Source organism: Nomia melanderi, chromosome 9 (assembly GCF_051020985.1).
Source record: "Nomia melanderi isolate GNS246 chromosome 9, iyNomMela1, whole genome shotgun sequence".
NCBI lineage: Eukaryota > Metazoa > Arthropoda > Insecta > Hymenoptera > Halictidae > Nomia > Nomia melanderi.
The window spans coordinates 17,226,495-17,254,043 of record NC_135007.1 but is presented as its reverse complement, the minus strand read 5'-3'; the positions used below and the strand labels follow the sequence as shown (position 1 = coordinate 17,254,043).

The 27,549-nt window shown below is 39.5% G+C and overlaps 3 protein-coding genes and 1 long non-coding RNA gene across 15 annotated transcripts in view; 2 read left to right on the top strand and 2 right to left on the bottom strand.

Annotated features, from left to right (window-relative positions):
* The window catches only part of cora (erythrocyte membrane protein band 4.1 like coracle), a 29,392-nt gene extending 9,168 nt beyond the window's left edge, over nt 1-20,224 (top strand). For 7 of the 12 annotated variants that reach the window (XM_031989445.2, XM_031989454.2, XM_031989453.2 and 4 more), the window contains 14 exons: nt 8,451-8,623; nt 8,725-8,872; nt 8,944-9,238; nt 9,338-9,676; nt 9,754-9,926; nt 10,067-10,206; nt 11,070-11,156; nt 11,961-12,194; nt 12,584-16,147; nt 16,619-16,726; nt 16,865-16,975; nt 17,365-17,469; nt 18,053-18,262; nt 18,340-20,224. In XM_031989445.2, coding sequence (XP_031845305.1) covers nt 8,465-8,623; nt 8,725-8,872; nt 8,944-9,238; nt 9,338-9,676; nt 9,754-9,926; nt 10,067-10,206; nt 11,070-11,156; nt 11,961-12,194; nt 12,584-16,147; nt 16,619-16,726; nt 16,865-16,975; nt 17,365-17,469; nt 18,053-18,262; nt 18,340-18,519 — 5,853 coding nt within the window. In that variant the 5' untranslated portion in view covers nt 8,451-8,464 and the 3' untranslated portion in view covers nt 18,520-20,224. The remainder of the gene's footprint in view (nt 1-8,450; nt 8,624-8,724; nt 8,873-8,943; nt 9,239-9,337; nt 9,677-9,753; nt 9,927-10,066; nt 10,207-11,069; nt 11,157-11,960; nt 12,195-12,583; nt 16,148-16,618; nt 16,727-16,864; nt 16,976-17,364; nt 17,470-18,052; nt 18,263-18,339) is intronic. The other 5 variants (XM_031989447.2, XM_076371076.1, XM_031989456.2 and 2 more) reach the window with 4 other exon arrangements.
* On the bottom strand, nt 16,230-16,701 carry LOC143174941 (uncharacterized). Its single transcript, XR_012999482.1, has 2 exons — nt 16,602-16,701; nt 16,230-16,493 (listed from the first exon to the last, which is right to left on the bottom strand). It is a non-coding gene; the product is annotated as an uncharacterized LOC143174941 (long non-coding RNA).
* A 1,677-nt stretch (nt 20,225-21,901) lies between the features above and the next one.
* On the bottom strand, nt 21,902-23,488 carry LOC116432402 (uncharacterized). The gene is made up of 6 exons (XM_031989228.2): nt 23,207-23,488; nt 22,829-23,134; nt 22,519-22,753; nt 22,330-22,452; nt 22,132-22,269; nt 21,902-22,056 (listed from the first exon to the last, which is right to left on the bottom strand). The coding sequence occupies exons 1-6, from the start codon at nt 23,345-23,347 to the stop codon at nt 21,902-21,904; spliced, it is 1,098 nt and encodes a 365-aa protein (XP_031845088.1). The 5' UTR covers nt 23,348-23,488.
* Nucleotides 23,489-23,510: 22 nt separating this feature from the next.
* Nucleotides 23,511-27,491, top strand: IntS8 (integrator complex subunit 8). Its single transcript, XM_031989225.2, has 12 exons — nt 23,511-23,728; nt 23,827-24,244; nt 24,312-24,549; nt 24,618-24,854; nt 24,921-25,166; nt 25,245-25,494; nt 25,582-25,992; nt 26,054-26,308; nt 26,386-26,635; nt 26,697-26,815; nt 26,884-27,233; nt 27,298-27,491. Exons 1-12 carry the CDS (start codon nt 23,608-23,610, stop codon nt 27,415-27,417), a joined length of 3,015 nt encoding a protein of 1,004 aa, XP_031845085.2. The 5' UTR covers nt 23,511-23,607; the 3' UTR covers nt 27,418-27,491.
* The last annotated feature ends 58 nt before the right edge of the window (nt 27,492-27,549 follow it).

Sequence of the window (27,549 nt, the reverse complement as noted above, 5' to 3'; positions counted from 1 at the left end):
AATATCCTCTCGAATACATTCTCCGAATTCCAAGGGACAACGCAGCAGAGTTGCCTATGAAAGAAGTCGGACAAGGGGTTAATCAGAGACAAGAAGACCCCGCGTTCCCAGTTTTGTAGGATACATCCGTTAAAGTATGTACGAACTCGCAGCGAGGTTTCACGATCGAGTATCGCTATCAACGGCGTACGAAGCCTGCTCCCCTGCGCCCTAGCCCGAGGGTAGGGAAACGGTAGCAATCGTCGTAGCAATAAGGGAAGTGCGCCGCGTGTAGCTCGTACAATGCATCGGGAACCGACGGGGACCCTGAAAAAGCGGTCCGGGGATGGGAGGCCTCTTTTTCTCGTTGTATCAGCGATCGCGCGCGATGCCCGTAGTCGAGGCACGCTTCACAGAAGCTGTTACATGCCCACGCGAACGCGGCCGAGCGCCGTGATGTATACCGCCCCGGTCCGTACTCGTTGGCCGGAAAATTGTCAGCCGGCGCGTATCCGGCTGCGACGACGTGCCGCGCCGTCGATCGATCAAACATTCCTCGACGGACGACCACGTACTGTCCGCAGACGATATCTTTGCACGTCTCCGACCAACTGAGGGGAAAGTGCGGCGAGGGGGCATTGAGCACGGTTTGACAAAGTCGGGGAATGAGTGTAATGAAAAGAAGTCGGACAGACAGTCCTCCAGGCGTCGAGGATCTTACTTTTTCGAACGTAGTGTCGGTGAATTGTTGGGATTGTTGCGATGTAAATCGGACTGGTTGGACTGAATTAATGTAATTAACGAGATTAAAGGGTCGCTTCCTTGAAATCGATCGAACTAGTCCTTGATCTTGTTTCAGTTGTCGGATGTCTGTGTCTTCAATTGGCTTGAGTGACGCATGGATCTTGTATAGGATCTTGTCAGGTGTTCATTGATATTTAGAAACTAATAGTTCTTGAAGTGAGTGGACTCTCCTTGACGTTCCTTAACTAACGAATAGCAAATTAGTATCGAAAATGAGCCGAGGAAAGATGAAAGCCGACTGATTAGACCCGCATTCTTGCCAAGGCTCTTCTCACGAACAACAAAGAGTACACACGTCGTCTTCCAGTCGAATGCTGCGAACTCTTCGTTGATTCGACGAGAGACGAGACACGCGTCGGTCGGAATAATTCCGCTGGAGCCAGCTCGCTCGTCACTCGACGGCAAATTGGACGCGCCAGCCTCATTTGCACCCTCCTTCGATCATGTTCAAAACAGTCGTTTTCCCGTGAACGTTGAATTTCTTCGTTGATTCGGGCCACGAGATCGAAGCGATCCGCGCGCGTTCCACTTGGAGCCAGTTTGCTCGATGGCAAATTGGGGACGCCTTGTTTGCTCCCCCTTTGATTGCGTTAGGGGTGTTCGAAGCTTCGTGGTTCACCGGTGCATGTCCTACGCCGGTGACTCGAGCATTACTCTTAAATTTGAAATTTAGATTTTTAAACCTTGCCAGCTAATTCCGAATCGAGCGATCTGATCGTTGTCGCTTTAGAATTTTGGAGTTCTGAGATCCGGAAATATCGAAATTTTGAAACTTCGAAGGTAGCTAAACCTACGAACAAAATTGATCGAAGGCAGGCAACGGTCAGAAGTGGAGAATTTTTAACGCGCAAACGGTTGTTTCCATGTCTCTCGAAGTGATACTCTGTAGAAGGCTAAACGTTCACGTGCACACGCGAGAACGCTGCCGTGCTTCGTATCGAGAGACCGCGGTAGGGTTCCGTTAACTGGAAAATACGAGCCAATAATGGGACTCGAGAACCCCCTGAGGTTACGGAGACTCGTTTCTTGTACCCGACATACTCGTCCCCGGGACTTCTGGGATTGAGACGCACGGCCCCTCTGCTTATAGAAAGATACCGCTTCTCGATTGTCCACCTGATGCACTATTTATAGTGTTTAGCTAGCCATCGCTTCTTACGATGCTCGCGGTATCGCCTTATCAATTTATTTTAGAACGTGATGTTCAGGCAGATCGATTCCCGGTTGTAGTCCTGGGTTCTCGAAGAAACAGACTTTATCATTTTTGTCGAGAGCAGTTAATTGTATTTAGCCAAATTGCTGATGGCGATGGTTATAATATTAGTAATGGTATTGTCAGCCTACGAATGGGAGGTAGTGGGATGTAACAAGAACATTATTTGTATTAAATATTATAACATTATCATTCAACGAGGAAGAACCGTAAGGTCTCCGATATTCGAGCTCGGCGACCCAAGAGTTAACGATGCTAATTTATTCTTTTGATTTAGTACGATCAATTCCTTCAATTTGCCGTGGATGTTCCACCCTCTTTATTGTTTCCGGAAACGTTTTCCTCGAGGATCGGGGGAAGGACAGACATCCGTCGTAATTGGAACCTTCGTCTGTGTCATTCGACGGTTTCATTAGATAACCGTACGTTTGTCGCGACAGGAATAGTTCGTCTCATATCTCTAGTGCATCCTTTAACATTACTCACTGCGATAATTACTCTCGACTCTGGAACATGTCGCTCGAGTTATCAGTTCCTCTTTTAGCTATGAGTGTTCCTTTCATACACGAATCGAGAGAGAATCGTTATGGTTACATTAGATTAAAACATTCTAAATAGTTTCCTATTTTTCTATTTCTAAGCAAGCGATAACGAAAATGAAAATAAATATCTATTGCTCCTAGAAAGATATTCCTTCGCTCAGACCTTGGAAATTGTTTTAAAATATCATTTTAGTTTCACACGTATTCGCGTAATTGCATCGATCAAAGCCGAGACGAACGTTCACCGAGAAGAATCGGCACGCGTCGAATCGAAGCTCTCCGTGCACCTAGCGTCGAGAAAATTAGTATTATTTTGGTTTTAAGATGGCACACTCGTGAACCACGGTCCGAGAAACGTCCCGAAGGACGCGACGCGCCTCTCGAGAGGCATGAATTCTTTCATTAACGTTGACGGGCCTTTAAACTCGCGCGCCGTGATCCACGACCACGCGCGGTCCCGGCGTGTGCGTACACGGCCGCGTGGGCGTGTGCCGTGGATCACGCGACCCTCGTTCACAATCAGCCCTTTGACACACGGCCAAACGAAAGCCCACGCGTCTCTGAAAGGATCACCTACCGGCGAGGAAAAAAACAGATTCTTTCAGACCGGCTGCGCCCCCATTCACGGGCTCCCTTTAAACTTTAAAACGATCCCGTCGGCGAGACGAGGAACGAGGAGGCTCTCCTCCTCTTCCGCTCACCCTCGCCGATCCGCCGGATTAAAGTTTGATTCGCGTTACGCCTTCCTCTCTCCACGCGCGTCTGCAAGACTGTAAGCAGCTTCTCCTCGCGGCTGGTTTACGATTCGACTCTGTTTCTCGCGTGTTCTTTCCGACGGACTCGCAGAATCTCACGGTTCCTCCGGGCGATTCGACGGTTTATGTTTATTTATAGGATACAATGAATTTTATCTCTCATCCGAGCCGACGTATCGTATCGTGAATTCAGCTAGATATTCCGGAGTCCGGGGAGAAGCCGATGGTGTAGTAGCGATCAAGTGTTTCAGTGAAACCTGTTATTTATTCCTCAAGATGGAAGCCTGGAAATGTACCACGCGAAAGGGCGAATCGTAAATGATAAGGCTATCAAACTCAAGATAAATTGTCCAGATAAGCAGGGGAAATTTATCGTCCGCGAATGTAGCTTCCTCGGTATTGAAACAAGAACATCTAATATATCTCACAGTGCATAATTAGGTTACTCGAAGAGACATCTCTGATTTCGAATGTTCGATTTTCAAACGAACTTCACAGTTTCAAGCTTTTCTTTGAAACGCTGCGCTTTCAAGTATCGGATTACAGATTTCGAGCTTCAAATTTTCAATAAACCCATAGAAATCCGTCTGTCGGTCACCTATACCGATCCGCGATTGACGGGGAATCCGACCGTCCATGTTACACAGTTTAATACATCGGACAAACCGCGGAAGACAATGGAATAGTTCCCGCGGGCCAAGAACGTTCAAGTTCCGTCCGAGTTAGACGGATTCGCATCCGGCGTCCGGCGTCTGCGAACTTGTAATCGGGCAGCGGGAGTTCTGGAATGCCGGCGATGCTCGAAACGGCAATCCAGTTTGTTCGGGGCTAATTCGATTCGTTGCATTAGCGTGTCGTACACGTATAATATCGGTCGCCGCGTCATCGTGCCTGCTAATCGGCGTATTACTTCATCGGGCCAGGCAAAGGACGTCTGATTCCGGCGATGACGGCATCCCCCGCTGCTCGGACTTATTGCACGCGAGCTCCGCCGGCCGCGGATTCCGTGAATTCCAGCGGGATTTCCGCGGAACGATCCTCGTTTAAATCTTCCACCGCGGAAAACGAAGAATTAAATGGTCCATGGGAGAGACAATTTATTGGGAATTATTTTCGATCTCCGTGGAAGTATTCCGAGCAGAAAGCGTACGATGCTAGAAAAGTAGATGGATCAATGTGTATCGTTAGGCAGTTTAAAATTAATAGTGTCTTGTAGTCGCTGTTCGCGGTTAATGTGTTGAATCCTCGATCAACCAGGAAGAAAGTCCGAAAAGGACCGCGGATTTCTGTTTATCCGAAACTCGTTTGCTCACTTGTTGACTCACTGTCTCGCTTGTAATCGACTATGTAATTAACAAATGGCAAATGTTTGCGTCGATTTTTATTAATGGCACTATACGATTCTAATGGTGTATTCGAAAGTTTCTCAGATCTAAACGAGCTTCAATTTTTCTAGGAACAACGCGGTAGATTATATAATAAACGTTCGTGAACCTAGTGTTAATTGAAGCTTGATTCAATCGTTACTATAACGTTCGTAATATCAGCGTCACCGATACCGATCGTTTTGCAACATAGAATTAGCGTATCTTTGTAAGATAAACGCGAGAAACGTGATAACACGATGGCGAATTCGATAATATCTTATGCTCCGTTGTATTCGTGTGACAAGACGATCGATGGGTTCAGATCGAAAGGCTGGAACGCGAGCGAAAACGTTCGCAGTCGGATAGTATCGTGCGCGGAATGCCAGGTTTCATTTTTACTCGATCGCGGGGTTACGCAACCCGATCGGCTCGCGCAGATTTATGTAATTGCCGTTTTGTCGGGATCGGTTGCGTGGTGCCCGGGCGTAACGAGATATTCGCCCGGAATTGAACGCTAAACAATGATTTCCGTTCTGGCAACGCGACGCGACGCCGCGATTCGCTCTTTGTGCGTCCGCCCGTGAGTCACGCGGAGAACCGTCGCGTTCGTGTATCGCGCGGAAAGACTCGTTATCGGCGCGTCCTTTTTTCCTCTTCGGCGGAGGAATACGCCCGCGCTTCTTCTTTGTCGCGGGTAGATACGTTTAACGCTGGAACTATCAAACTGGTTGGAAGCTCCCTTTATCTCGAAAATACGAACGAAATCCATTGATCATCGCTAACGGAACGATCAACCGATCACTGAAAAGCCGCGAATGTTTTAACACTAAAACTACCGAGCAGAATTGACTTTTTGAAATTTCTCTATAGAAACTCCAAGAGTGCATCTCTTGAGACTTTGACTTACAATTCAGTCTACGTACTGCTAAATCTCAGTTTCTTTAATAGTTCCTCAGAGATCTGTCTTTCAATAGGAAAAAGAAATCAGGAAGGAGTCAGAACGCTGAGAATTTCCAAAATTTCCAGAATTTCTATGCAATACCGACTCGTTTATATCGGTTTATCCAATCGATCTCGCTTGATAATAAGGCCCACTCGAAACGCAGAGATACGAAGACACTCGTGTTAGCGATCCTAAACACTTCCCCGGCCACGAGTGTATCCGTGATTAGCAGCGAATGAGTTAACGGCGTTTGAACAGCATCCCGTGAGGCTTTGATTCCGCGCAATTGAGGTTGAATTACTATTCGGTCCGGGCGTGGTTGCGTAAGGCCGGTGTTGTTCCGCGTTGGACGTGGGCTCGATTCGAACAGTCCTGTCGTCGGAGCGTGTCGGTCAGGGTCGGCTATGATTTCACGGCGTTTTTTTCTTCCGTTCGTTCGATTCGACGGCGCTTAACGAGTTTACCGCTGCCAGAATTGTCGGTGTTTCGTCGAGCGATCACTTATTCTTTCATGACAAAGGCGAACGGCATTAGAATGAATTATCAATGATTCGTAGCTCCCAATGATCCATTTAACGTCTAATTTCTAAGGTCTAAACGAGCATCGATTCCTCTAGGAACATAGAGTAATAGCAAATGTCCGTGAACCCAGCGTGAACTTTGCAGTCCTATGTCAGACTCGACGCTCGGTTTTCCAACGTCTAGTTGTTTTAACCTTCTGCTACGGCGGGACTATTCGCGGAGCTATACCTCTGTACGGCTAGATTTGTCTGTACATCATAAATGTATCACCGCGATTCGAGACTGATCGAATTTTGCACTGTGCAGTTAGATCACTGTATACGCACAACTATCGATGACAGGAACAGAATTGTACTATAGTGGCGTATCATTCGAAAAGATACAAACGTAGTAGCGTACAGCTAAAACGTTGACTTGTATCGTACCAAGTGTTCTCCAACAAACAATTCAATCGTTGTGTCAACCTGTGATCGGATGAAATAAAGCTGCAGAGATGCAGGCTTCAGAGTGAACAACCGAGTTCACTTCGGGCCACGGAGGGTTAAAATTGGAAAGAAATCGAGCGACACACCGGGACCGTTCGTTTGATCGATGCTGATCGTATTTTTATACCGGCGCTACCGTCTAACAATACCTGGTCACGATATTTCGAGCGCGACGCCGTAATAAATATCGGCGCTTCATTGGCTCCGTATCGAGACGTTGCAGCCGGTGTATCGGCGTGTGTACACGTTCATTCTGTCTTGAACAAGGGCCAACGACCTGCGGCAAATGCACGCGCGCGAGCCTCGACGTCCTACGTAACTGCGACCTGTCCACCGAACACACTTGCGAAATCGCTGTCCACCGTTTTCTGTGTCGCTCCTTTGAAACCTTGTTTCGTGGCCCCGGCGATAAATCGCGCGATTAGAACCGGTAACGTCGCGACCGGCGAATTACGGTCCATTACACTTCGTTCTCGGAAGATCGTCCGGTAGTCCTTTAGAGAAAAATTGCCGAGACGATTCTGTAGAACCAGCGCGGGCTCGCTTTGCTCGTTCGAGGCGGCGTGCGTTCCTCGCAAAGGTAGGATTAACGCTAGAACTACCAAATGGCTCGAATTAATCCGTTCCTGAATTGTTCTCAGTTATTAAAAAGGCAGCTTCTCCGCGAAGTTACTAAGGAAATTGATTTAGTATTAGACGATCTGGATTGTAGATCGGTCGAAGTCTCAAAACTGTAAAGTTTGATGTTTAATATTAAACTTCGTACAATGCATCAACGTACGAAATATTGAAAGAAAGTAGTTCTCTTCCTCGATGCATGTGAGATGTCTTAATTCGATCTAAGAAAATGTCGTCTGTGTCTCTTTAGAAAATATTGAATATTTCCGGTAGAAAGCTTCTGGAGTGCAAAGGGTTAGAATTCTCATGGAACAATCTGAAGAAGTGAATTTGACTGTTCGGTAGTTCCGATGTTAGCGAAAGCTCCTGTAGGGATTGATAATGGAAAGGCTAGCGAGACTGTTCCCCTCGTAGCGTTGGAAATAAGATTAAACGCTTTGTACTCGCGATCGTGTAACGTTCTAGGCCCATCGATAAAGTCTTCAGCTATTATGCAACTTAGCGGGCTAGCTAGACTATCAATTACCACTTCGCGGGCTACCGTGTTGCTCGCGTTTCCGGGGTGGAATTTTTAACTTTCTTCCAGCCTCTGTTCCTTCTACTCCGGACTCCGGGTTAAATGGAACGTATACTCGCCGGAGAAAGGGTGTAAATCGTAGCGTTAGCGTCATGAAAATGAAATGAACGCGCTCGGGCAATCTAGGAGAGTAGTTTGCCGGACTACGCTGAAATAATTTAATAGGAATTGTGTCACGCTGATTGCCGGCCACGAGCCGTTTCCTGGATAGATTCTTCCCCGTTGTTAATGACATCGGAGCCGCACTGTCTACTGACGGTGCGAACAACACCGAGAGCCAGGCAAATATTGATTATTCCTCTGCATGGCACCCTCTGGTCTAGACAGGATCTATACTCGAACACATTGGGAACTAGCACGCGATCATTCTTCGGCGCGGCGACGCGCGAATCATTCAGAAAACAGATTCATTAACGCCTCCCGTCCTTCCCTGTCCGCTGTTCTTGACTCTTGGACCTCGCAAATGTTAGGGATCGGTTGAATTGCCTGCCGATTTTTATGGATACTTCGTCGAACTTGCGAGATGTAGCGATTTTCTCGTCTTAATCTAATCGATTGGCAGTTGAAAGTTGCTATAGTGAATCGGAAGTTGAATAATGTTTGAAAGTCAGGAGATCATTGGAGATAATTGTTGTCTTCTTTCAGCACAGGGCTGAGATATGCCGGAGGAACAGAAGTCCGCTGGTGGTCCACCGGAAGTAACGGCAGAAAATGGGACCGGAACGAATTCGCCCACGAAGAGTCCAGTTAGCAAAGGCAAGATGGCTATCGCGAAGATCACTCTCCTCGATGGGACTGTCAAAGACTTCCACATCGACGTAAGCTGCGAATGCACGCCGGGAAATAAAACTGGAGGAACCAGTTGTCTCTGTTTGTCTGTCCCTGAAGCTGCACGCTAATTGAACGTTTACTTTTTCAGAGAAAGGCCAAAGGTCAGGATCTACTCGACATGATCTGCCAGAGCATGAATCTTTTGGAGAAGGATTACTTCGGTCTCATCTACGAAGACCGACACGATGCACGGAATTGGCTGGACCTGGACAAGAGGATTGCGAAATTTATAAAAAGTACTGGCTGTTCGCGCTTGTTGTCACCTGTATTTTTGTCTGTTTGTCATCGATGTCTCGTTTATTTTTAGACGAGCCATGGAAGTTCAACTTCGAAGTGAAGTTTTACCCACCGGACCCAGCTCAGTTGCAAGAGGACATCACCCGTTATCAATTATGCCTTCAAATTCGGAACGATATTATCACGGGACGATTGCCATGTTCGTTCGTAACTCACGCTCTCCTCGGTTCTTACTTGGTACAATCGGAGGTGGGAGATTACGACCCGGACGAGCATGGGCGCACGTACTTGAAGGATTTCAAATTCGCGCCTAATCAAACGCCGGAGCTAGTGGAAAAAGTAATGGACCTGCATAAAACGCATAAGTCAGTTTCATCTGTTAAACGGTTATTCTATTTTTGGAAGGTCTAAAGTAGTCTCTACGATCGATGAAAACTGGTGACCGAACGTTCCCGAATTTTCAGGGGTCAAACACCTGCGGAGGCAGAGCTCCACTATCTCGAGAACGCGAAGAAACTGGCAATGTACGGCGTCGATCTGCATCCCGCTAAAGATTCCGAAGGTGTTGATATCATGTTAGGTGTATGTTCGTCGGGGCTTCTCGTTTACAGAGCTCGATTACGAATCAATAGGTTCGCCTGGCCGAAGATCTTGAAGATCTCTTACAAGAGGCATAATTTTTATATAAAAATTAGGCCAGGCGAATTCGAACAGTTCGAATCTACGATCGGTTTCAAGCTGGCGAATCACAGGGCGGCGAAGAAACTATGGAAAGTTTGCGTGGAGCATCATACTTTCTTCAGGTAAATGATGGTTGGAGGATGATGAGAGAAGTATCAAGTGGTTTTATTAACGGTGACGTTACCGACGCTGTTTTCAGGCTCATGAGTCCGGAGCCTGTAAAGAAAGTAGGCTTAATACCACATCTGGGCTCTCGTTTCCGGTATTCTGGAAGAACTCATTACGAAACGAAAAAGACCCCTATCGACAGGCAACCTCCGCAATTCGAAAGATCTTTGAGCGGTCGCCGTCCAACGTCTCGCAGTATGGATGGTAAAATTAATTATCTCCTTAATAAATTTTATTTTAGCATGTACCTTCTCATTACGGACCGCGTGAGCCGTTTCAGTGCTTTCACAATGCTGCTAGAACTGTGCATTAAGATTTTGAAATAGTGTGACTGCCTTACACAGCATTAGGTGGACCTAAACAAGTTGAAAGTTATGGCTCTGAACCGAGCAAGAGACATACAATGAGCTATGAACCTGAAATGATACCTGATATGGAGCATATAGATCAACGACCTAGTCCAATTAAAAAGCAAAAGGAAAAGGTAAACGAACACCAAGTGTACACTTCTAATTTATCTTTATTACTCACTCGATATAGCGATAGTACGTAGAACGTGCATGAATTGTTCATGCGACTTGAAAGATTATTTCATGGAGATTCGTCTTAAGGAATTTCTGATTTTACCTGCGGTCTACGCTTTCAAACAGAATTGATTTTCAAACAGTTTTATCGTACTAAAAAAAATCCAACTAATTATTTAATCGTATCGCGATCACGAGTTAACATTTTTCAAAGTATTATCGAAATGCCGATTACATAATTGAACTGAGAAATTGTGGAACACCAATTGGATCACTTGAATGAAAAGAGGATAGAGATATTTAACGAAAATTACAGATCGAGATCACAGTGCACCTCTTCAGATTAAATGGATGAGCCTTGTAGCCATGGCATGTTTAATGACTTTACTATATACCATGTGTTAGACATGGTGGTATGCATTAGATATTTTAATACGTCCATTCGAAAATTATTCAGACGAATAACGAAAGTGCAAGTTAATTAACAATTAGGTGTATCGTTATTCCAGAGTAGATTAAAGTGATTGGTATAAAAGGATAACAGTCGATATTCCGGCATATATATATATATGTACATTCTACAAACCACTTGGTTAATTAACTTGTATAATGTTCCTAAAGATTCGAGATATCCTCGTGCAAGAAACGTAGAACTGTGTAGATTTTACAAAAGACGCGTCGTCTTATCGATATTGTCGGGACGCGAACACACGGTATTTCTGTGTAAATCGATTTAATATCACCAAACGTCAATTGAATTATCACGTCCTACTGCTTTTACCGTAAAAAAAAAGACTAACTGACACCTAACTAACACCGGTAGCTCACACGCAAAACAAGTGCTGGAACAACATCAGCTAGCAGTACCAGTAGCCTGGAAGGAGAATATGACGCAGATCGTGGCAAAAAGGTATAGAAATTCACCTGGGACATTCTGTTATGCATTAACAGACATCTAACTTTTCACTGGTCTTGTCGTATGTGACCATTTGGTGTTTTCCTTTTTTCAAATGCATGCAGCTATTTTTTTCAATGTTTTCCTTTTTGCGAGCATTCATACGGCCATCGCCTCAAAGCTAAATTTTCTCGATTTTCCCCGGCGTTCAGCGGATCGTGGTATCTCACTTGAGCATGTGCAAAAGAATCGCGCAAACGTTTTCGCAGATTATGCTATAGTAATCATTTATGGGAACGAAACATTTCAATTTCACGTCGCACCGATGCTTTCCTTCGCATGTAAATAACCATCGCGAACAACGTGTCTCGTTACAAGACGTGTCGGAAGAAAAATTTCATCGCCCTGAGTACATACACCAGGAAAGTATGCTCATCATAATTTTAACGAATTTAACAACTCTCACTCTCTCTCTCTCTCTCTCTCTCTCTCTTACTCTCTCTTACTCTCTCTCTCTCTCTCTCTCTCTCTCTCTCTCTCTCTCTCTCTCTCTCTCTCTCTCTCTCTCTCTCTTTCTCTCTCTCTCTCTCTCTCTCTCTCTCTCTCTCTCTCTCTCACTCACTCACTCTCTCTCTTTATATATATATAAATATATATATATATATACTTTTTTGAGAGCGCAGACCGTACTTAGTTGTCAAGCATGAAAGATATGCCAACAGACCTTAATAATGTGTAGTTGACAGTAGAGCTTAGCCGATAGAGTTTTTATTCGTGCTTATTGCATGAAGCGATGTGTGACTATAAATTTACTTATAGAAACCGGTCGGAGGAATCGCAGTCCTACCGCCCGGTGGTCTATCTAAGAAGAAAAAGGATAAGCAAAATGAGAATGAGAAGGAGAATCATAATGATCTGAACAACTCCGATCTGATTAACGAAAATGCTATCCTTGAGAACAACGACGTAAAGTCGCCGAGTAAAAAAGAATTGAAAAAGAAAGATAAGGAGACACCGGAGAAAAAAGATAAAGAAAAGAAAGAGAAAATAAAGGTAAGTAATTTCATCAGGTACCGACGCTAACTGTTAGCGTGTTACGATTAGAGAAAGAAACTTAGTTACGTTCGTTCGCATAACAGGATATTCATTTTTAAACGATAATTTCAATGAGATCCCACATCTTAAGCATAAGATAGTCTATCTGTGCGATATATCGAGTACGCATTCCATATATTAAGAGTACATGTACATCTTTATGTGTGGATCAAATACAGATGTGCACGATTGTTAGTTTGTTTTTGTAAGATATAAAATAGCGATGCATCGATATGTAGTTTTCTTCTTAGCTTCATTAGTTTCCTTTGTTATATATTTACAAGAATATACATACATTAGACATACGGCATGTTTCTGGCATTGCATGTTTTTGTTTACTATGAAAGAGTCCCGTCGGTGGCTTCCTATTTGGCAAAAAGGAAAAGGATTCAAAGCAGAAGAAACAAAAGAAGAACAAGGAACTGGAAGAATCCATGGAGAAGAGCGACACGGAATCGAATCTGTCTACTTTAGAGAAGCAAGTGAAACCTTTGACTGAAACGTCAAATATCGAGAAGACCAAGCCCAGCCCAGAATCTCCACAGCTCCCTAGTTACACGAAACCGTACGATTACGAAGAAACAGAGACTTCGCCGACGAGGAAACCGTTCACGCCGCATGGATTTTCGTACGAGGACAGACCGGCTTCACCTGGAGTACAAAATCAACAATCACCGACTGCTGCGAGCCGCAAAGCCACGGGTTTAGCATTTAATTATGCCCCTGGCGAGGAGAAGAAAGTGGCGGAATCAGCGGAAAAGAGGAAAACCAAAGAAGCAGATGCTACTAAACTGCCAGCCGGATTAAAGACTCCGGGTCTCAATTACGTGGAATCCGCGGGATTAAAAGAACAACAGAAAGCTGCTGCGGGACCAGAACTCGACAAAGACGCGTCAGCAGCTTTGATCGCTGCTGAACAGCAACAAGAATGCGCTGACTACGAAGCTGGCGCTGTTCCGCCATCAGTCGCAGAATCGAAACCGGAATACCATGTTTTGCCCCTACCAGACGGTTCGAAAGTAATCGGTGGTATTATTTATACCAAAGATGGCAAACCGTTGGATCAACATAGCCTTGGCCCAGATAATAGCAAAGTAATAGGTGGGAAGGTCTGTGCGAAAGATGGACATCCGATTAAAAAGGCAGATTTTGGTCCTCATGGGATGTACGTTAACAATGGTATGGTCACCACTAAAGACGGTAAGCCCGTGAACCAAGGAGTTTTGGGAGTTGAAAGGAACTTCATAAAAGATGGCCTTATATATAGTTGCGACGGTCAAATAGCTGAACAGCTTCTACTCGGACCAGACCACACACTAGTCAAAGAAGGTAAAATAGCGATGAAAAATGGGAAACCACTGCAATATAGCAAATTAGGCAGCGATGGGACGTACGTGAAGGATGGTCTTGTATTTTCTGCCGATTCCAAGCCGCTCACGCAAGGTTCGTACGGTATAAACGAAAGCTACATCGTTGCCGGAGTCGTGTTTGACAAAAGCTGCAAGCCTTTGAGTCAAAGTGCACTTATACCTGACAAAACCTTTGTCAGTGATGGTTTAATTTGCGGACCATCGGGAAGCGCCCTTAGTAACGGTATTCTGGGCCACGAAGGTCATTACATTGCAGATGGAAAAGTTTATTCGAAAGACGGTAAACCGGTGAAACATGAATCTTTCAGTTCAGATGGATCTGTTATAAAGGATGGTATAATTTATTCGAAAGACGGAAAGTTCTTGAATCAAGGGTCTTTGCTACCTTGTGGGGCGCATTTGAAGGATGGAAAAGTCGTCGGTAAAGATGGGAAAGCGATCAAACATTCATTTTACAAGCCAGACGGAAGCTTTATTAAGGACGGCATCTTATATGGCAAAGATGGTAGACCCCTAAGTCAAATTCCTCTAATAGCCGATGGAAGTTACATAAAGGAAGGCACTATATATAGCTCCAGTGGTCGACCATTGTCGCAAAATCTTTTCAAGCCAGATGACACCATAATTAAGGATGGTATAATCTACGATGCAAACGGAGCGACACTGACAGACGTTTCTCTTGGACCGGATGGCATGCTCATAAAGAATGGAAGCGTAATCGGTAAGGACGGTAAACCTGTGAAGCAGGAATCTTTTGGTTCCAGTGGAAGTTACATAAAGAAGGGTACCGTTCACACGAAGAGCGGTAAACCCTTGAATCAAGATTCACTGGTACCCGAAGGTGCATCCATTAAAGATGGTAAACTGTGTTCCAAGGATGGAAAGACGTTGAAGTTTTCCTTCTTCAAACCAGATGGAAGTTACATTAAAGACGGTATTCTGTATGGCTTGGACGGTAAACCTTTGAACCAGAGTTCAGCTCTTGCGGAAGATAATTACATTGCAAATGGTGTAATCTTCGATTCGAATGGTATGCCTTTGAACAGAGACATGTTTGGATCCGACGGTTCATACGCTGCTGGTGGTATGGTTTATGGGAAAGATGGTAGGATTATTTCGGATGGTGTCTTTGGGCCTGACGGCAATATTATTAAAAATGGCTTGATCATTGGCAGAGATGGTAAACCCCTAACCCAAGATGATAAAGGGCCGGATAATTTAGCAGTGAAAGACGGGAAAATCGTTGACAATCAAGGAAATCCTAAGAATTTGGCATCGCTTGTTCCAAATGGCTGTTACATTCAAGATGGCGTAGTCTATGATAAAAACCAGAGTCCTCTGAAGCAAGGAGCATTTAAGCCCGATGGTAGCTATATCAGAGATGGTCTCTTGTATGGATGGGGCGGTCAGTTATTGAATACTGGGTCTGCTCTGCCTAGTGGATGTTACGTAGAAGAAGGTAGAATTTATGGAAAGGACAAGCAGCCTTTAAATCATAGCTCATTCGGTACTGATGGAGGATACATTACTAACGGCTTCATATATGGTAAAAACAAGAAGCCACTTAGTCACGGGACATTTGGTAACGATGGTAGTTATATAAAAAATGGCCTGTTACACGAAGCAAGTGGAAAACCGTTGAATAAAAAACAAACAGTGATTACTGTCACTCTTGTACGTTACGGATTGGTTTGTGGTAACGATGGCAAGCCATTGAAGTATGGTAACTTTGATTCAAACGGAAGTGTTGTTAAAGATGGAAAAATTTATGATGCCACTGGTCAGCCTTTAAATCAAGCTTCTTACAAAAATGACGGAAGCTCTATTAAGGATGGTCTTATTTATGGGAGCAATGGCAAGCCGGCGTCACAGGGTGTACTACCACCGGAAACCAGTTTCATTAGAAATGGAAAGATTTATGACACAAATGGACAGCCACTTACACAAGAAGCATTTGGTCCAGAAGGTCTGAAAGTGATACAGGGAGTTGTGGTCGATAAAAATGGTAAACCGTTGAAGCAAGGGACGTTCGATTCCGAGGGCAACATTATTAAAGAGGGCGTTGTTTGTACATCAGTAGGCAAACCTCTCGACAAATATTTCACTGTTATTACTATCAGTTTAGTACGTAAAGGTTTGCTTTGCGACAAAGATGGCAAACCGGTGAAGCAAGCGCCATTTTCAAGCGATGGTAGCTATGTTAAGGATGGCAAGATTCATGACAAATTCGGGAAACTGCTGAATCAAGAAATCTTTGGAGATGAAGGGGCATTTGTGAAGGATGGCATGATATTCGCTGGCACTGGACAACCATTGGATAGCGATTCTATTTTAAAAGAAATACAAGATTCCACGAAGTCTGCTCCTTTGAAAGTCAAGAAGCCTATAGTTCCAAGTACTGCCCCGACTATCGTGAAGACAACAACCAAACAATCGGTAGTGAAGGACCAAGAAGGCGTGACGCAAAATATCGAAGAGAAAATTGAAGATCTTACACCTGGAGGGACAGGCCAAGTAACCGTTTCTACACAGATTAATAAGGTGATCTAACTTTTAAAATAATATCCTATTTTGTAACTAATTATTTCACTACCCACAAAAGGTAATGAGAACGACTCCAACGGAAAGATCAATGAAACAAAATTTATTTGAATTATTTTTTAACAGGATGGGTCCTATTATTATTGTTTCAAAATACGGTTCAAATGCTGTGAACTTCTGAAATTTTACTTTGAATAACATCGATTGTAGTGTATTTACTAGTTTGATAATTGTATATATTGCAATGCGATTTCTAGTAGTAGAGTATTTTTGTGTATTGCATGCAGTATGCGTATTATTGATATAAGTTGCGATTTAAGTGGCCTAGATAAAAACCAGTGATTATCTTGAAACCAGTGCATAGGGAAAAAGAGAAATTAATGAATCAATACTTTCGTATTTCTTGATAATTCTGTATGCACACATTGTTCTGTTATTATAAGACATTAGTCACCTTGTAGTTGTATTTAGGCAGAGGCATCAGATGATGGTAGAGCCCCGTACATGACAGCAACCGCTGTTACCACACGTACCGCTACAATGCACGAGGACCTTGAAAAAAATCAAAAAACGAGTCAGGTTTGTAAAAATGGTTTATCGCGCTATGCTTACTCATTGCCTATTTTGCGAACACTTTAATTACCTCCGTACAATATATGCGATATTCTTCTTATAGCGCTAGTACGACTTTTTTTATAATTTTTTTTGTCATATTAGGTAGAAGAAAAGACTGTAGCACATACAACTGCAACCAGCGCGACACGGCAAGAGCAGAGAGTAGTAACGCAAGAAGTTCGAACAACGAGTCACGTTCTTTCTGGTGAACAGGTAATGGTGCAAATTTTGAAGTTTCATAACGGCATACATAGCTCACAACTAATGGTTGAAGCATGTACGCATTTACGTAAAACACTGTATATCATATTTTTGGTTAATACTAACAGGAGATCATTAAAAACGAGTTATTTTATACATTCAGATACACGAAAGTTGAAACTAAAACTATTTTCAGTGTTCCATCTACTCTAATACACGATCACACTGCACATACATTGAAATACTTGTTAATTTTATGATCAGTAATACCAGTAATATCAGAATCATTCATAATGCTGATTAATTGATTAAGTTTAACCCATGCTACGTTTAATTATTTTTTTTTCATTTATTTTTGTAATTAATTTTTGCCGGCTTGGTTAACACATTGCATGGTGTAGCTGTTCTCACGAAGGCTCAGTACATCCAGTTCAAGCAGCGATGATTCAGGTACTCCAATTGACCTTGAAGATGATCAGCAGGCTTTCTACAATCAATATTATCAGGTAAATCTTCAAGGATCGTATAATTTTGTTAGGCAATTATCAGAAACCGTCAAAAAGAATTTTTATTCGTGCGAGAATACGTAGAGATACAGTTTCGAAAATGCGTTCTAAGTGGATCCGCATTCAGGTATATATGCCTACATACTATTCACGTTTCTCATTGCGACATAACATACGTTAGAAATGTTTCTAAAGTGGATGAAAGTTATAACGCTTGTTCCTATGGTACTGCTGATTGAATTGATTGAAACCATATCGTTTACATCATCACATACATAATTACTTATTTCATATTGATGCTCATTTGTTAACATTTATGGGACATTAAAGAATAACATTCACGAAACAGCCTAAAAGTGTAATATTTCATCATCTTAAAGGCACTGGTTTTAAGGTACTACGAATTAATATTCCCGGAAAATAACAATAAACTTACGGTATTTTAATAAAACGTTGGTTCATGTTTTATCGTCTATGTCCGTTAGCACATCATTTATTATTTGTATATTACAATGATATATGTCAAACGTTTAGAGCTACTATTTTCTGTGCAAAATAAATGTAATCGTTTGACTTTGTTCAGAGTGATCCAGCTGGTGTTATAACAACAGAGACAAATGTTTATAAAGGGGAACCAGAGAATAATGTGACAGCTACTGCCACAGTTCCACTGGTAACAACTGAAACTAGGAAAGTAGCCGTTGAAAGCGAAGATGGTTTGTATAGCGCAACAGGAGAAATAGTCAGTTCTCAAACAATATCCAGTAAAACTCGTACTGTTGAAACAATAACGGTAAGACTTTATATTTTCATTGTGAACATTTCGCGCGATACGTGAAATGAAAAACACGTGCCTTATTCTGATTATAGTACAAAACCGAAAGGGATGGGGTTGTAGAGACTCGAGTAGAACAAAAAATAACGATACAATCGGACGGTGATCCAGTCGATCACGATCGAGCTTTGGCAGAGGCGATCCAAGAGGCCACTGCGATGAATCCAGATATGACTGTTGAAAAAATAGAGATCCAACAACAAACAGCGCAGTAATTTATAGAAAAACAATTTTGTAAGAAATAGGGGGCACTCTTTATCTAAAAGATATAATGCTGGTAGATCTAAAGAATAGAGAAATAAAATGATATTCACTGTTGATATATTAAAATGCATTTCTATGATGCACGAAGAACAATTTGGACTGATTATTTATATCGTCAAAATTAATATTTTCTTGTAAAGATTGGAAAACATTATTTCTTACGACAAATGTTGCCCAATAACATGAGCTTGAACTTGATTCAAAATCAAGTGAATTACAAGAGAAAAAAAGAAACATCGATGATGTTTCTCTTTTTAAATGAGAAGTAAAGTCAAGGTACCCTGTACCATAAACTCCAGTGTTCATATTCAGAGTATGTATCGTTTACATACGCAAAGCATAAATATATATTATACATATTATGTATACATAGTCATATATGTACGTAAACAAAAGATGGTCTGTTCATAGTTACGAAGATAAGACAGAGTGCCCTATAAACTTACATTACCGTTTAACAGGAAGCAAAGTCATACACACACACACACACACAGCGTGTGTCTTGTGACAAATATATTTCGTCACTTATACAAGAATTTGTTCAATATTATACTCGATAACATTACCAGCGCTAAGCTTAATCGTTTCTTCTTTAATTCTTCTGCGGATCTGCTTTCCGTTTCGATATAAATTTCTATTTTTAAAACTACATCCATGAGCCTAATATATAATGAAGAACGAAAATATCTTTAAAAAAAAATATTGCAGTTACAAAGTGTTTTGTGAAGTCGAAGATATTTAAAATATATTATTAATACAAAGATGAAATATACAACCATTATAAACCGTGTATGTCTAACAAAATACAAACAAACATTATAACAAGCGTTTCTAACATACGTAATGGAATTCTATGAATCTGTTGATACAAAAGAATTATTCCAAACTGAATATATGAAAAGTAATGGTGAAAGGTATATAGTACATAAGTGACCGGCACACAAGAATCTTTTCCGATATCGCTTTCATGCGAGTTAGAATTTAAATGTAGCTTTTACGCAATACTTTTTTTACACTTTAATTATTTGTAACATAATTTCTTTTTTTAATCGATATTACGTAATGTTTATTGTGTGACAAAGTCAAAGTCCTTTACATATAAAATATTAATATATACAAAATATACATATATGTATATATGCATATATACATATATCTATATATATATTATACATAAATGTACACATAAATACTTATGATTATTTGACGAAAAATATTAGAAATCTACAAAGTTTCCTGCGACATAAAGTATTATTATCAGCAATGTAAAACAGAAAAGAAAATACATATTATTCGCGTTGCTGTTATATACACTTCTATTTAATAATTTAAAATATGCATCTGGAAACTGTGTAGATATTCTTGAATGATATACTTGATGGACGATAAAAATGATTAGTAATACATACCGATAAGATGATAAATTATATGTATGTAACTTCACACCAAGAGCTATGATGCATTGGTCAGCGTATGTGTCTAAATTTAGCTGTAACTTTTGTAGTTGTAAGACTACAATGTCAAATAAGGTTTCGTTTATTCAATAGTTTATTTAATTTTTTTATGAAACGCGAGGAATTATGCTAAGATTGAGAAAAGGCTGATAACCTGAATCTACAATAAAATTATTCAGATTTAAAAATCACCCTTTTTTTTTTGAAAAATAAAATTATACATAGATACATAAATTTATAAATATTAGAACGGTATCGCAGCTTCATATATTTATGTATGAATAATATGTATATTGTACATGCGACAATTGTAAAAGAGCATTAAGATATGCATATCTCACCGTAGGAGGCTTGTTTATACCTTTGTTCTCCAAAGCATCATTTAGATACCTGTTAATATATATTAACGCTGGCATTCTGCACAAAGCATTTATTTTATAATGATAAATGATATTTTCACGTATTAATTATAAACTAATCTTTTTTACTTTTCTACCTTTTACATGAACGTAACTCAATCAAATTTTTATACATTTATCAGTTTCGGAGAAACGATAGATTTTAGCTGTTTACGTTCAATGTATCTCATCGAGAGTAAGAGTAATTTCTTTGAGGTTTTGATAATATTAACTTGTACGATAATAATATATAGAGTCATCATAGTTTATCTGGAGCAAAGGATAATCATTGACCATCTACGTGCGAACTGCATTTTGTCTTGTAAGTTTAGTTGTTATATGCTGGCAGCTAATGTTTAAAATACATTGATTTCACCTTATTTCGTAGCGTTAGCCGATATTTTAAGATAATGCTCAACCATTATATTAGTTCTTTTTAGTCCTGAACATTATTTGTGAGCAATTCGTAACATTTGATAGACCAACTTTAATGTTCCAATGTGACAGAAGGCAGTAAAGTTACGATAAATAAGAAACTGATTTTCTACTTGTACCTTTTATACCATATAATTTTATAATTTATATACTTGTTTTTATTATGTCTAACATTCCATGCTTATAGTGACTAACAAGTATGTATTGTAAATGCCTGCGTCATTTAAAACTTATTTATTTAATTCTTCATCAAATTATTGGAGTTTTATGCTAGCTCTGCTTGAAGAAGTCTGTACGATTTCCCACAGTTCATCACATGGACATTTTCTTTTTTTTACATTTTGTATGGAATTCATGTAAAATCGATCTTTGAACATAATACATAAACCTTCAAGCAGTGTACAAATGTAGTTAATAATATTTTGTATTTGAATATTTCTGTTGTTTATTCAGTGTAACGTAATATTATACTTTTATAATGTCTTAATTGTACTGTAATAGTGATCCCCATGTCAGAATATCCGCATTGAATATTTAACTATGCACGTTCTGTTATATTTAAATTAAATCGTTGTTTTACACGCATGAACATCAATGTACTTTAGTTCAGCTACAAAAAAAAATATGTTACGTTCTATGCACATTTATATAATACAAATGTCGCCTTAGTGCTAGAAAGTTGTACAAAATATTATTGTAATTAGTTTGCCTTCAGCTTTTTACAGATTCTGCCATATATTTTCGTTTAACGCATTTCTCATTATAGATTTATTTTTACCTTGTACACGACTTTCCAGCATGCAGGCAATAACGAATAGTTTAGTAGTTATTTAATAGGATACATATAAAATGACTAAACATGAATGAAAAATATGCAATCAATTATAAATAATTTTCTAAAAAAAAAAAAAGAATATTAATAAATAAGAACACATCTAATTGAAGGAATCTGTTTTTTTGCATGCATATATGTATAATTTGTTGTTGTACCGTTATGAAGGTTAATAATGACAAATGTATTGAATGTTACACAAAAAATTGTTCTTTTATTCTATGTTGGGGAACAGTGTGACTGGTGGTAATTTAATAGCTTTGCTTTTTACCAGCGATCGCACAATATGAGGTTCTCTGGCTTTAATTACATTACTCCAAAATGGCCTTGGTGTTATATGACCACGCCATATAAATTTTGTACCTGGAGCTAAATTAATTATAATAATAGATGCAACAGTTACATACTTTCAATAAAGTTATGATATTTCAAATTATAAAATACCTGTTTTCCATGATGGAAACATTTGTGGTTGCATTTCACCAATGGCTGATGAAATTGTAACAGATAATTTTGGACCTGGATGTTGGAACATTGCTCTAGATATTGATTTTTTCAGTGCAGGCGGTAAATTTAATGAACCTAAAAATAAAGTTGTAGTAACAAAAACAATATATACTGAGAGTTATATTTCAAAAGTACTTGTAATGTCCTCATCCAATGTAATTCTAGAAGACTTCTTTTTGCGGTAAAGATGTTTTTCTATCTTAAATCTCTTCATAAAACATCGGCACTCATCTGTTATCGTTTTCCCATCGAAATTTTCTATAAAAACACATTTATTAGTATAACTTACGGATTCAAAATAAAATTGCTCAAGCATAAACCCACTTATTGTATCATTATTAGCAATAAGATTTTCTTTGTATCTGTAACATTGAGTTACAGAATTGCCTTGCAAAGATAAGTCTTTTAAAGAAGTTAAGAAGCTTATAGTGTCAGTTAGATCATCAATATCTTCCACAGAATTGTTTCTGGCATCCAAAATTTCTAATTTATGTAAGTTCTTGATACCTTTCAGAGATATTATTCTGTTACCAGAAATATTGAGTACTTGTAAACAAGTCTGAAATTAATGTAACAAAATACCTTTTTATATGTAACAAGACACAATTTAAACTTTGCACTGTTGAACACTTACAGACAAAGTATATATACTTCTTGGATCAAAGCACAATGATTCTCCAGGACTTAGCCTTTGATTCTCTATATCCAAAGTATTCAAATTCCTCAAACCTTCAAGTCCTTCTAGTACAACTATATTATTGTATCCCAAGTACAAGGTTTGAAGCTTATCGAGGGAATCTAAATTTTCTATTTTCTTTATCACATTATGTTGCAGATAAAGATGCGTTAAGTTGAATGCAAAGTGCAAGTTTTCTATAGTTGTTATATTATTGTTTTGTAAATATATTACTTTCAGATTTTTGTAATCACCAAAATTCCCCTATGATAAGAGTGCATTGATTATAATTGAAATCTAACTAAATATTGTTAGCATTCTATAAAAATATCTTACAATGCTACTTATAGACATATTGTTCATACGTAAGTGCGTTGCATTATGCAATTCGCGTTTCTTTACTTTCTTGCTGAGGGATTTGCTCAGTAGCATCTGAGAACACTTTCGATCTATATATTCAGTAGTTAATCTCACCATGATTCTACAATATTATTAAATGAACAATATGAATGTTTCGAAGTCTGACGATGTGTTCTTATTATTGATCAAACATTAATTGAAATGGCGCGCCTTTCGCTCGCGGTATCCATTTGTCTCTCTCTTTATCAAACAAAATTGATAGAGAAACATTTGATTTTAGCGACATCTGAGACAGATTTCAAAGCGTGTTTTTAAAGCCATATGATTACAACAGTGGTTCGTCCAACTTTCAATTTATAGACATTAAAAAGAATGATATGATGGATGTGGATTTGTTAAGACCAGGCACAGTGCCAATTTCACCTGAGACGATTTTATGGTTCGAATTCTTGTTAAATCCGTCTTTATTGCAGCAACATTTATCGAAACCTTCTCCTGGTAAATAATAAGCTAACCTTATGAGTCTCACTATTAGAAACAATTGAACGTATTTAAAGGAAATCATCGTTTTAATTGCATTCCCATTATCGTTATAGATCCTTCAGCTACAGATCTGATAGTAAAGTTTATAACAATAAACTCCGAGCAGAAGGAGAATGATGCGAAAACTGTTGATGCTGAAACTAATGAAGCGATACCCAACACTGCTCATAAATGGAGCCACAGAAACCTTGCATTAAAAATTTTAGCTCTAAAAGTAGCTACACATCTAAAATGGGATTTAGACATTCTAGAGAGAAAGTTACCTTTGCCAATACAAATGACATTACTTCAAGATCTTATTTACGTGACATCAGACATGACCATTGAAATACCTGCTGTACCTGAATTTTCATTGCAAACGATATCTGACCAAACTCTGTTCACAATAGTTTTATATCATAGGTGGCATATTAGAGCAATTACTTACAGAGCCTTAAATAATAAACAGTCAAAACAACAATTTCTTCATATGTAAGATCATATATTTTCATTTAATTAATGTTTTCTGGATTATGTTTATCATACCTATGTACATCAGTCCAGGTATTCAAGAGTCAACATATGTACCCCCAGGAATAGTGGATGATATAATTAGGAAATTAGAAGCACATATATCTACCAGTGTAAATGTTTTAAACAATGTTTTAGAAACTAAAGAATTGAGTCCAAAAATTTTGTCTTTCGATACTTTCCAAATATTAACTGAGGACAGTACAGAGATTAAACAGAATTGGGAGAATATGTGCCCTATAAATATCGATGAATTTAAGTGTCAGGTATTACCTTTCTAAAATGGAGTATAACTTTTCATTAATAGTTCTTCTAATATATTGTTTCTTTGTAGATACATTATGATTTGGCAAAATTCCACCTACTGAAAGAGGAGTATCAGGAAGCAAAGCGTCACATTATACAAGCAAAAGAATTATTTTATAAACTTAATGCTTCAGAAAGTAGGCTATATTGTAAAGTGAGAAAGGAATATTTAGATGGCTGCTGTTTAGCATGTGAAGTTCCTGTAGATGGAATAAGTGCAAGTCTCACTCAACAGTTGCAGGCATCAATTAAAGATCAGTATACTGTAAGTATTTTAGAATGAATGTAAAAAGAATATACATAGTATACTAATAATGCATTTGTATTTTAGAACATATTGCAGATCTTACAAGCTGACAACATTACAAGAGAAATCCCTCAGGTTTATAGAGATAACTTAGAGCTTGATATACAAGGAGGGTCTGTAAATAGAAAGATTGTTGTAGCTCGTGATCTTTTACTTCAAATTCAATGTTTAAATTTAGTAAGGAAAATCTTAGATGGTAGTATTATTCTTGGTGACTATGTGACAGAAATAGAAGCAGCTGGTCCTAAAGGAGTTGATGTTTTCTTTTGGGTATAATCATTCTTCCTCCTACTTCAAATTGTTTTTATATATTTTTTTATTCTTCATACTATGTGCAGATTGTTTCAGGCTCTCAGTAATGCTTTAGAAAAGACCTCTGTAATTGATAAGAAACGTATCTCTCGTTTTCTTCTTTACCTTATACATACTAGCAATATTAATGGAGTTGCTTCTAAGGTACTTGAGGATCCTGGGTACGTAGCATTATTTAATGAGAAGGAACTGGACGAAATTAAAAAATCAGTCGCTGTTGAAGACGTGGAATTACCAGATTTATTGCTGAAGAATGATTGGGGCATTCCATTGGTAACATACACCAGTTAGTATATAAATATTAACTTTTTTTAAGACAAAGCAGAAATTTAGTATCAATTTATAACATTGTATTAAATATCTTTAATTTCAGAGAGTACAAGAGTAGAAATGTTTGAATTGGAACAGAGATTAATACAGTCTTACAACACCTCTGAAATTCACGAAACATTGATACATTTAGATGGGAAACCACGAATGAAAGCTTTGTGGCACGTGAACAGTTGTTGGGAATTACCCATTCCATTGCAGAGTGTTGTAATGTCCCTTCCTAGGGGGTTTCTTCAAGACTATGCATACGTATTACTTGCTAAAAGTCGAGAATTGGTAATGCTCAAAGATTTTGAAGGTGCGATCGAGACCTTGACTGTCCTGGAGAAAGAGGCACAACAACATTCTCAAAGTGGAAACACGTTAATATTTAAGCTATGTAAACTAGTAAATTGGGAGTGCCTCCTCGTTGAAATATGGAGGTGTCTTTACGCTTGGCCAGCGACAAATATATGTAAGTATACTTAAGCAAATCTTTTATTATCATAAACGATTAAAGAAAAAAAGTATTACAGGTGACATGCAGAGTTTAGTTGCAAGATGCAAGCAATGTCTTGGAGCATTACAAGCAACGGATCAAGTTATACCACGACAAGAGATCATCGAGTACTGCACTGTTTTTCTTTTAAACATGGCTGAATGGGATTACCTCACTAGCTTAGAAAAGCGTTGGAGCTATACTGAATTTGCTGCAGCTATCAGCAGCGTCTGTCAAGATATCGTGAAGTACAAAAGCGGACGAAAATTTCCAAGGGAAGCCTGGGACATGGGTCTGCAGATTTACAAGCATTACTTGGTAGTATATACTGCGGATTCTCATCAAATTTTAAATATATCTTTTATACAGTTTTAGCTGCATTTGGACCCAGCAGAGATCAACCACAAAAACGTGGCAATAGTGGAAACAGCGGGACTGCCGGTAGCGCTTCAAGAGACGTTGTTGCTAGCATTGGAAGTACTCTCAGTAGACTGCGTGAACCTATGGTTCTTACTGTTGTTATTTCATTGTTAGCACGTTTACGTAACGTTTTGCGCGATGAATCTAGCCTTGAATTGCACACACAGTATCTTTCTCTTTGGCCGGCCGGTGTACCAAAGTAAGTTAACATATACTTTTACAGTTGCATCGATCAACGATAAAATGTTTATGCTTTACAGCGCCAATTCTTATAACATTAGGACCATAGGAGAGTTACTATTCCAACTATTGTCGCAAGCTTTGAAATATTATCCAAGTAACGTTCCGTGGTTGAGGTTGATGGGGGATCTGAACTTCGGTTCGTTTTGAAGTAACAGTAAATACGCTGAATCCCCATGGAAAATAATATTAACGTAGCATATTCAGTTCTAGGGTATTACGAGAGTGCAATGAAATATTATTTAGAAGCTATCATGGTATCTAGTGATTTGTTTAGTCAACCGGTGCCACGATCGCAGATCGACGATCTCGTTTACAGGCGTATGATCAAATGTTGCGCCCACTTACAATGTTACACTCAAGCTGCTGTTTTATGCCAGTTTTTAGAGGAAGTGGATTATGCTTTGGCGTTTAAAATGGCAGCGAGTGATCAGAAAAGTTGCGCACCGGCTGATGCTATGGATGCATATTACCATTGTATTTGGGACACAACAATACTCGAATATCTGATACATTTGCACACAAAACGCGGTGAACATCATAGGAAACAGTTAGCGGTTAGTAAGGTTGCGCAGAACGTTCGCTTGAAAGAGAACAAGCTATATCGGATTATTATTGCAGATTAAAGTAATTGGTTTATTGGAATTAAATTCCAATAATAACGAGGAGATACAGCGGGAAGCAGCAAACATTCGTAAGGCGAAATTTTTAAGGGCACTAGCGAAACAGTACGTTTACTAATGGATATTTACACGTGCGAAATTTTATAGAATTGTATAATATCTTTTTATCGCTCAAATATACTGTTTTTTATATTTATAGTTACAACAGATAAATGAAACAATCAAATCTCCCTCCATTCCCGTGTTCAGT